Source organism: Sturnus vulgaris, chromosome 2, assembly GCF_052056855.1.
Source record: "Sturnus vulgaris isolate bStuVul1 chromosome 2, bStuVul1.hap1, whole genome shotgun sequence".
Taxonomy (NCBI): Eukaryota; Metazoa; Chordata; class Aves; order Passeriformes; family Sturnidae; genus Sturnus; species Sturnus vulgaris.
The window spans coordinates 95290461-95300991 of NC_142244.1; the positions used below are offsets into that span (position 1 = coordinate 95290461).

The window sequence follows — 10531 nt, forward strand, 5'->3', positions numbered from 1 at the left end:
GCAATAGGTAGAAAAATTGAGCACTGGGACTGAGTACCACTGGGGTTGTGATAATCTCATCAACCAGAAAAACTACTACCAAAATTACCCTACTGCCAGGGTAAGCCCTGGATCCCTAGGAAAGAGGAAGGCTGGTTAGAAGAAAATTTAGAGTGGGCACTACAGTTGTTTCCATCCCTTGAGTCCTACCCAGAGACCTCTCAACTTCACACCCTTTTCTGGCTACAAACTAATCCTCAGATTAATAAAATAATCCCAGATCAGGGGACTTGCCCTGCTATCTTAAATCACAAATACTCCCCATTTTCCTAGAAAACCATAATTTTTTAATGAAAAGCATTAAATGCAGGCACACTTTTGTCTGAAAATTATTTATTTCTAGTTGCTAGGAGTAATTCCTTTTGACAGGTTAGAGACTAAAGGCTTTGGTTTGTGTTTCTATATGACATCACATAATTTCCTTTGCCAGCTTTTCATTTGTCTTTAAAGTCACAAGAGCTAGCAGAAATGCATAAACAGTCAAATTTCAGCTTCTTTGCCCAATTTTATTGTATTAGCCAAATTCTAGATTGTTTTTAAAGTGCTGCTTTAACAGATGGTGTTCTAGGTTAAGGAAATGTTATGCCTCATGAAAGAACTGAATTCTTCAGTAAGTGTGTGATGTTTAAAACTAATCTTACAATAGTTTGTGACCAAACTTGGAAGTGATTACACACTGGAGAGCTTAAGAACACCTTCTTCATTCAGCAAAAGATGGAAGAGACATTTGCATTCCAAGTTGGTATTGTCAATTATAAATCTGAAAATTGTTAATGAGTCTTTTAATTTCTTTCTTTTCAATAGGAAACCGACTCCCTCAACTTTGAAAGCCGGGGATCTACGCTCGAATGTTAGCCGGTGTCAAGTCTGTATGAGAAAAACATAATGACTTTTGAATTTCAACTAATTTCACACAATATGGTGCTATTCGTTTAACAGCAATGAAGCCTAGACATATATCATATGTACCTCATTGTTGTCCAGTATGAAAACAGTAAAGTGCCTTTTAGGAACTTGCATAACTAACACACACTGCTTTACTGGCCCTGTCCTTGCTAAAGAAGAAAAGAGACAACAAAGATAAGCTTCAAATGTTGACATGCCAAATGGCACTTTCGATCAAAGTATATGTATTTTTTATATAAATGCAATGCACTGATAGAATAAAAAGTCAGCATTTATCCAGAAAAAAAAATGCAAAGGTGCTAGGAGGTATGCAGTTCTGCCTTATACTGTTTGACCCCCCTTTCTCATTCTTGTATTATATGTTTAGATTCATTTTTCTTCCCCAGATAAGTTTGTTACCGTTATCTAGGTGTCTTAAAATTCCAGACTCTTGGGTATGTACTTATTGTTCTTGTACAAAGGAATACTAATGTAAAAAAGAGGTTTGGGATTACAGACTGTGGTTAAGCAACATGTAACCATCTTTTCAAACATAGAGTGCCATCCTGCAAACCTTTGCTTCTGTTCGTAGCCTTTAGTGCTGTCAGTATTAATGGGTCTACATCTGGAAAAGCTTGCCAAATTGGCTTCACAAATAGGCAAGTAAGTGTTTCTGCTATGTTGGTACTATGCAGCTTCTTTGTGCAGTAGAACAAACTTTCCTGTGGAATAAAGAATGATCCAGCAATGGTCAAGAAAAAATATATATATAAATATTTTAGTAATTTATATAGATATCAACCATTAGGCAAATCAAGCTCTGAGCTTATAATTTCAAAAAGAAGCTTACAAAATTTTTCTTCTTTTCAGTGTCATGGATTAGGTGTTAAATGCCAAAATATGATGTGAAATGTTCATTTTACATAGCCATTTCAATGCTGAAGTTGCAGAGACTGAACCCAGGTTAATAGTTATTTGTGTTTATAATGGTAAATCTTGCTTTGAGCTTATATCTTTATTCTGTATTTAATATTTTTCAGGGTTTTAAACACTACTCACACACTGAATGACTTGATTTTGAAAAGTATAAGGCCTTAATTTTGTTAATATTGTGCCAAAAAATTCTTCAAAGTGGCCTCAGAAATATTTCTAAAGAATTTCTATGCAATGATGCCATTGTTTGAGCATATCTGTGTCCAAGAATATTTTATGGACTATTACCATGGAAATACCAGAAGATTTTTTGCAAATGCCAAGGCCTTTGTGTAATTTCTTACATGTGTATTTCTTAAAAATTCAAGTTTGTAATAAAACTATTTGTGTAAAAAAAAAAAATAAGAAGAAAAGAAGAAGTTTTTACTAATTTGTTATTAGAATTCCTTTACAGCAATGAATTAATTTTTAATAAGCCACCAATAAATGCACAAGCTTGATGCAATCCTAGATGATTTTTGTTTTGCACATCTTGCAGATGTACAAAGCATCTTCTAAAGGGGGAAACAGAGCACTGTACTGACACCTCTGTTGTTATCTTGTAAGAACTGAAATTGATAGATTAAACATGAGAAACTTATCACTGAAATGTATTTGATAGGAACACATTAGAAAACTCTGCTAACTTCATCTCAGCTCATGGGAATCAACTAAATTATGCACATTTTTCACATTTTTCACTTTTCCTTTGAATTTTTAATGCACAAACAGAACTGAATTATACAGGATAAAATTTAAAATATATAACCTTGCTCGTAAATGGACAAGGTGAATCTTGGCTCTGGTTGAAGATGAAATGGGCCATGCTATTGTTTTCCTTGGCAAAAGCACATAATTTGCTACAGTTTCATGATGTTTTCCAAAATTTTGAAGACACTGTGGCTGCTGCAGCTGTTCTGAACTTGGCTTTCACTTAAAATCCTTCAGGACATTCTCTAACCAAATGGCTGATGGCTCCTGCATAGAAATTGGCCATTTCATTTAGCAATGAAATCTCACAGAAGTTCTGACACTTGATAATTTTATTTATAAAAGACTAGTCCTCATGAAAGTTCCTTGCTAGTCTATAAAATAAAACAGTCTGATTATGCCTGAGCAGCCTCATGCAGGGTTTTCCCAAGGCACACTTGATATCCAGAAGAAGAGGAGAAGACAAGAAGGTGATTCCTTGTGGCATCTAGGAAAATTATACAAAAATTCCGTCTTCACTGACTCAGAGCATCCAAACTGCTGCTCACACTCTACAGTTTATTTCCTGGTCAGCTAGGGATTTAATTTGTTGTGGTCAAATTGTCCTAGAACTGCGGGACAGTTGGGTTTATAACATCCTTCATGTATGTCTAAATCCACTGGGTGTGTATGAAATCTTGTCTTCTCAGTCGGGAGCATCTGGAAACAAGGTTCTTTGAAAATTTTTGAAAACTGCTTGAACTGTAGTTTGATGTCTTCCTTATCTAATAGTAATTATTTATTCCATAACCTCCAGCTCAAATAATGACCTAAACCATTCTCATACTAAAGATGCTATTTCTTCTTAAATCTAAACTTTTTGGTGCTTATTGAATATCAGTCAGATCTCCTGAAAATGTGTGAATGCTAGATTTTGATGCCCTGGGTGAGGAAGAGCCCATGTGAAACACTACCTTGCTTTCAAAAACCTCTTAAGTACCCCATGTTCAGGCATTTATGGCCGGTGTTGTGGCTACAATACAGTTCATCGTGTGAACAGGCAACTGCTAGCTCATCAGTTACTCAAATCGTCTTGCAGAAGCTTCAATTTCAGGAGAAAATTTTTGAGTGCAGTACTTGAAGAGTCGCTGTCATGTTCCAAATAAATACATTTCTAAAACAGCAGGTGGTGCCCTTGCTCTCTTTGTGGTAACACTGGGACGGACAACTTTACACTAACATATGGTCTCTAATCTGCTAACATGACCATATTGAATATATGACTATTTTCCCATCTCTCCATCTCTATTTTGACATGTTCTAGTCACCAGAAATTTTCCTTTTGAAATAGGTATGGATCAATTTTCAATTAAAAAAAAATTCTATACATACTGCAAAATAAAAATATAATTAAATGATCCGAAATATATTTAGAAGAAAATGATGTCTTAGCCTGTGTGTCTTTTCTGATAAATGTGCATTCAGTTTGTAAGTATATCTCTTATCAATGTCATAGTGGTAACTTCCTTGATGAAATACACTTTTATCTAAGTAACAGGACTCCTAAGAAGAATATCCCCATACTAGGCTCCCAGAAAAGTGATTGTTTTTTCATGACTGAAATTGTAAAGCTGCATGACTTTTTGAGAATTCCTTTCCTATCTTCCATGTTTTACAAATCTGTAATAACCTGCACTAACTGCAAAAGGTAAAACAGAAATACAGAGCCAGGCTTGTGGGTCTCAGAGCACCAACTAAATAGAAAATACAGCATCTGGCACAAAGAAAGATCACTGACTAGTTTGAAGTGGCAGCTATCTCAGTATCTGCCTGTATCTCCATCCCTTACTCTGTAAAGGTGGTTGGCCATGCCTGCACTGGCACTTCTGGAAGGACACTGGCAGCATTTTTTCAGAGGTTGCTGTGGAGTTTCTGCTGGTCACGTTGTGGCAGCGATGCACTGCCCACTGCATTTCCACCCCTCGATACAGAAATTACCTTTCTTATGGTCTTCACATTCTGAATTAGGTAACAGTGAGAATATGAGAGACCAGGGTGGATCTTTAAATGCATATTTTGAGCTCAGACAAATGCTGAGACAAGTGATGGATGGTCTGGGATATAATTAATCGTTATTAAGAAGTATCCAGTGGCTACATGGAAGCGTTCAGGCCATCAGTTTCAGTGGTAAGATGACAGAGAGAAGGAAATACTTCCACCCATCCATTAGTAAAAGTATAGTAGGAAATGGATAATAATTGTGAATTTGTAATATTGATATATAATTATGCTCTGCAGCATAATTATCCACAAAAAAATAATACACAAACTTACTTTTAGCACTAACAGCTAAATAAGAAGAGCATGTTCTTTGTGAAAGATGTACTAACAGAACAATGTCAAAAAAATTTCCTGGAAGTATAACCTTTAAACCATTCTCTTTCATTTAAACCATTCTTCAGAGTGTCAGAGGAAAGTCCTTCAAAAAATGTAGGGGGTGTGTGTGGGTTTTGGCTATTTCTCTCTGGCAAACAGTAAGCTTGCTGTGTTGCTTGAGGTGTTAATACCTGTGGGAGGATAAATCACTACTACTTCTCATGAACAGAGGAATGCTTCTACTGTAAAATATTTTACCCAGTCAGGCTTACTGACACCACCTTCTCTCCTCAGCTCCCACTGTGAGAGGATGATACTCAGAGCTGAATATTCTCACTTACTTTTCAGTGTTTGATTTTTAAAGGTACATTCCTTCCCAGCTTTTTATTGTCTTCAAACCAGAGAACAAATATTGAAATTATTTAAAAATGTCTGAATCTTTTACATGTGCTAGAGAACTGCCTTTTTTTCCCCTCTGGCTATATGCAGTCAGCTATATTTGTTATAATTGGTGTGCAGAGGACAGAAGACTTGACAGAGTGAAAGTTATAGATAGAACATGATCATTTGATGCTCTGTCAACTCCTGTCTCGCCTAAGAAAACATGCTAGATTTCATGCAGAATTGTGACAGGATTCATTTGTCATCTCAATGTCATGAAATATGACTTACACTGTAGTAAATAAACATGTAAAATGGTTTAGGTAGGGGAGAAAGCCCTTGTAAAACAGTCTAAAGAGCATTGATCGAACCTTTTTGTTATGCTTAATGCACAGCTTTTAGACCAGTGTAACCCATGGTGTGTTTTTGCTAGAATGTTCATCTCAGTCTTACACCAGAGTGCTCATTTCTCACCATTGGTTCCTGGAAGAGGTTCAAAATGAAGAGTGCGAGAACATGCCTGGTGTTACCTTCTGCCAAAGCTTTTGTTATCTCTGTGGGCATAGGATCTGGCAGTGAAAGATGTTCTCATCTTCCTATTTCCTCTAAATAATTATAGTGGCATTTTTTCCAGCCTAATTTTGGACATGAACCTGTTTGAGAGATGTGATCAAAGTGTCAGCAAAATCATAGGGACTTGAAATGTGGTCACATGAATCCCATGTCAAGAATTGCTTCTGTGTACCACTTTCAGTAATGTGTCTGGGATTCCCCATGGAAACACTGATTCCCAGAGCAGTCTCAGTAGGCATCGTTTATAGTTATATTGAGATCCACCTCCCACTTCCCTGGCCTGGATGTGTTGCAGTGTCCTTGGGAATTCAGACTGGTAAGAAGGTGAGTACCAGACAGAAGTGAATGAAAACTCCTAGTAGCTCAACATCTGCAAACAAAATTGCCATTTGCTTGCATTTCCACGTTGATGGACTACAACTTTTTCACAGACTTTTTTTGCTACCTTTGGTCAGTTGGGAACTGTCAGTTGTCTCTGTTCAAAGCTAATACTATCCAGGCCTTTTGGCATTGTCCCTAAACTGAGGCCCAGGCAGTGAAAGATACACCCTGTCTGATTCTCAGCCTTTCTCTTCCCAATTAAGAAACACATAGAAAAGAAGTTCTGGTGTCCAAAAAAACCTGCAAAGAAACTCCCACTGCATTTCTCCTCCTCCTCTCTTCAAAGGCAAATCTTACTTGAGAGAAAGATGATAATCTCTTTAAAATTGGAAGTAAAAAATTGAAAATGGAAATTTGAGAAATTATTCCCTAGATTATATATTCGTTTTATAACAGCTACTCACAGTCTGAAAGATGATATCTGAAATACTATAACCACCTATAGTTATGTGAGAATTTGAGGGATTCCCTGTAGAGACCGGGATTTCTTAGCTGTAAAGCTACAGAAGTCGTGAAGACAAAATTGAAAAATAGTCTTCTGAATACAACCGTATGAATTTGTAATAAAAAATTGTATTCAGATTGCAAAGATTACTGGGATTGCTAGTGGTGCAAACCAGAAGCACATTTCGTAGAGGAAGTCACTGTGACCTGGGAATCACAGGCACAAACAACTGGGACAATAGATGGGAATGTGCTCAGATGAGGTGCTTTGGAGCTCCTGCAAAGTGGCACTTAGCAATCACTTACTTTTTTGGAGAACTAAAAGTTGAGTTGGTCCTACTTGACAAAGGGCAAGGTTGTCTTGAGAGGACAATTGTGAGGAGGATCTGAAAGCAACAGCCAAGTGTGTGAACCACCACTATGAAAATTATGGCTCTTCCACGTAGCCTTGGTACCAAAGCATTTTTGGGGTATTTTCTGTACTCTCATATTGTAATCAGAAAAATCTTGCCAGCACAGGTATATTAATAAGTATTTTCGAGAAGTAGTTTTCTTCCCAGAAACACACAGTAGTGAAGAAATTTTTAAAGTTTTTCTCCTCTATCAAGCAAATTGCAGAGAATCACGGGGTGGGGGGGGTGAATTGTAGTTATTTGTTTGCTCTTGCAAGGCACTGAACATGACCCCTCAGGAATGTGTAGGAGAGGAAATGAAAAGCAGACGTGGGAAGCTGACAAAGCAGCGCTTCTCCTCTATCATTAAGTATATAATAAGGTAGATTACATCAGTTGTTGTCCTAGTCTCCCTGGTGAACAGGTGTCATAGATACAGCACTGTCTAATCAAATATTAACTCATCATGTGGCAGCAGTGGAGAGGGAATGTGTAAGATCATCTACCTCCTCTAACATGTGGCCAAGTCTTCAGCACCAAGGTTCAGCAAAGGACATTCTTATCATTCCTATGGGTTCTTATGAATCTAATTTTATATAGTGGCATAGACTCGTGACAACTGATTTTTTTCTGCTTCCCGAACAAAAATATATTAGATACAAACTGTTCGCTTTTGGGAAGAAGCCCAGCACAAAAAAAAAAAAAAAAGGGTGCAGACAATCTGGTCATGAGCTCTGGCCTGTTCATGGTGTGGGCAGTCAGTGTATTAGGACTGATGATGTATTGTGGGGTAAATTTTGTCTGTGGTTGGGATAAGACCAAGGTCCTTGACTTAAAAACACAACACCTGCACTACTCCACAAATACATCTGGTGTTGCCCTGCTCTGCTTCTGCTCAAGTCAGTGTTAGTCCATGGGAGAAGAGATGGTGAGGCTTGAGTACCCTGTGATGTATTTTGAAAGAGGTATTCAAAACAAGCACTGCTGGGCCACCTGTTGATGATAAAGCCTTGTCAATTTATTTGATATTAATTGAGGATGTCTCTGTGGATTCTGTATTGTATCATCTTCAATATCTTTCAGATACCTTAATGTGACAGGCAATGAAAGCAGGAAATCTTCTTGAACTCTCACTTCTGGAGACCAGTAAAGGCTTGCCATCAGTTTCTATTAACACTAAATATTTTAGTAAGTACTTGCCATTTTAAGTATTGTGGGGAAAACAAAGTAGTCATCTGCCTCCTCTAGCAATTTTCATGGCTCATGAGACTAATAGTTGCTGTCAGGTAGCTGGAGAGCTTTTACATTAAGCATAGCTCACAGCCTTTTTGCATTTTGAACTGAAAGCACAGGTTCCAGCCTTACGCCACCCAGAACATGCTACATATTTTAATAACTTCCTAGAATCACTCACCTTCTGAAAGAGGCACAGCACTGTGCTGCAAAGCACAGGAAGAACAGCAGTGAGTCTACAGGATTCATAATCTTTGTATGATTTGGGCAGAAGTGTAATACTCACATTGAAAGGCATTGAGATCAGGCTCTGGTATGACCTTGGTAAACTTGTGATTCTTACTTTTCTGCCATCCTCAGGATGTGCTGTGACTTGATCTAGATTTTAATTTTTTAAAATAGCCATATTATTGGTGGGTCATAGAGGGTTTGTTACAGAATAAAAGAAACACAGAATAGAAATAGTGTCTTGTTTTTTTAAGAAGTAAAGACTCTTTACCAACAGGGAGATTCTACTCCAATAAAATTGTGCTGATGGGACAGGTTTAAGCACTTAATCCTTTTTCTGCTCCTGTTATAACAATTCCTAGAATATGGCAATGCTAACAGGATGTTTTTCATAGAGATTAAAAAGGATTATTCATTTTAGTGACTCATCTCTAGCCAGTCCATTGTTGAAAGCTGTGGTTGATAGTACAAACAGTGTATTTTCCTGATGAAATGAAAGCAAACTGAAGAGACCTGGTCCTTTTCAGCCATCATCTATTCTGACCTTTGTTTGCTGTCTGTTATCAGTATAACAGTTAAAAATCCCAGCAAAGTCTAGTTCTCTTGAGTGTGTACCATGTATTACCCCAAAAATCTGTCACTCCCTGTCCTCTACCTGTACAGGCTGTTCAGAGACAAATACCACCACAACATGTAGTGTCCACTCTGTATTGTTTCAGAGTGGTGTAACCTCTGTGTGTCAGTATTAGGGACACATATTCATCTGGTCCTGCTTAGAAATTCTGGGAACAATAGGTCTGGGAAATTTTTCTGCAACAAAAGAAATTCTCTTTTGACAAGGTAAAATGTAACGCTGGGTGGAAGAACAAGAGCAAGTAAAATGCTTCACAAAAAGATGCAAAAATATCTTGCTTTTTTACAGAAAGGCAGGAATTGTGCTGCTGAGTAAGGCTCTCAACTCTCATCTTCCTCTGCTATATATAGACAAAGTCTGTCCCTTCTGTAAGGGCAACCTATAAACTCCTGGTTGAATTAATTTTATGTCCTTTTAGTCTGCTTGAAAAAGATTTAAATAGTGAGAACAGGCAACAAAAGCCTTTACTTTAAAAAATACAGCCTAGCTTGGAATATGTCTTTTAACATTAACTTTCCTGGTGCAATTGAAGAGCTTCTTACTTTATCTCCAGGGGGTTATCTGCAAAGAGCCTCTCACTGAATATTTTTTTTCATATGTGGGAAAGTAATTTGCTTTCTAAGAACTGGTTTTTATCTTTCTTTTTATTTTTTTTTTAGACCTTCTTCTGGATTGTTACTTACTACTTTATGGTAAAGAATTGCCAGAAGTCTTTTGAAGTATAACAAATGCATACATTCAAGGTAGCCTTTTTGGGTTATGTTCTCTAAATAATTACTTTTACCCAGTAACAAAAGTAATTGTCTTACATTGTAAACAAACTGAACTTCACTTAGACATCATGAAGCAAAAGTTGCCTAGAAGAATGATTTTCCTGTGAAATAGAAAATATATGTTCTCTTGATGTCATTGACATGACACATACTGCCATCTGGGGTGTTCTGACAAAGCACCTGGCTTGCTTCCTTACCTGCTGCTCTTGTCCTTTCTCAGTGGCCATATCAAACTGCACTACAAATGCAAAAATGTCACCAAATGTCAGCCTTTCAACCTTACCTAATGCCATTTGCTCCAGGCTTTTGCAATCTGATTCATCATCCCCGTTTCTTGCAGGCAGAGAAGCTGAAGCAAAGATGCCCCAGAACCATGGGTGGGGAGCAGAGTTGGAGCCCAGATTCTTCCCACAGTGCCTGCTCTGAGGCCATGTCCGCAGGCACTGCTGTCTTTGTGTCCACAGTTCCTGCCACTTTACAGCTGTATGAAACCATTACTTCTGAATTCTTCACAGAATCACAGAATGGCT

General features: G+C 37.6%; 1 protein-coding gene across 1 annotated transcript in view; it reads left to right on the forward strand.

Moving 5' to 3' along the window:
* COL4A1 (collagen type IV alpha 1 chain) overlaps positions 1–3771 on the forward strand; it is a 120501-nt gene extending 116730 nt beyond the window's left edge. Inside the window, exon 52 of the mRNA XM_088160172.1 lies at positions 844–3771. Within this exon, the coding sequence (XP_088016298.1) occupies positions 844–925 (82 nt within the window). The 3' untranslated portion in view covers positions 926–3771. The remainder of the gene's footprint in view (positions 1–843) is intronic.
* The last annotated feature ends 6760 nt before the right edge of the window (positions 3772–10531 follow it).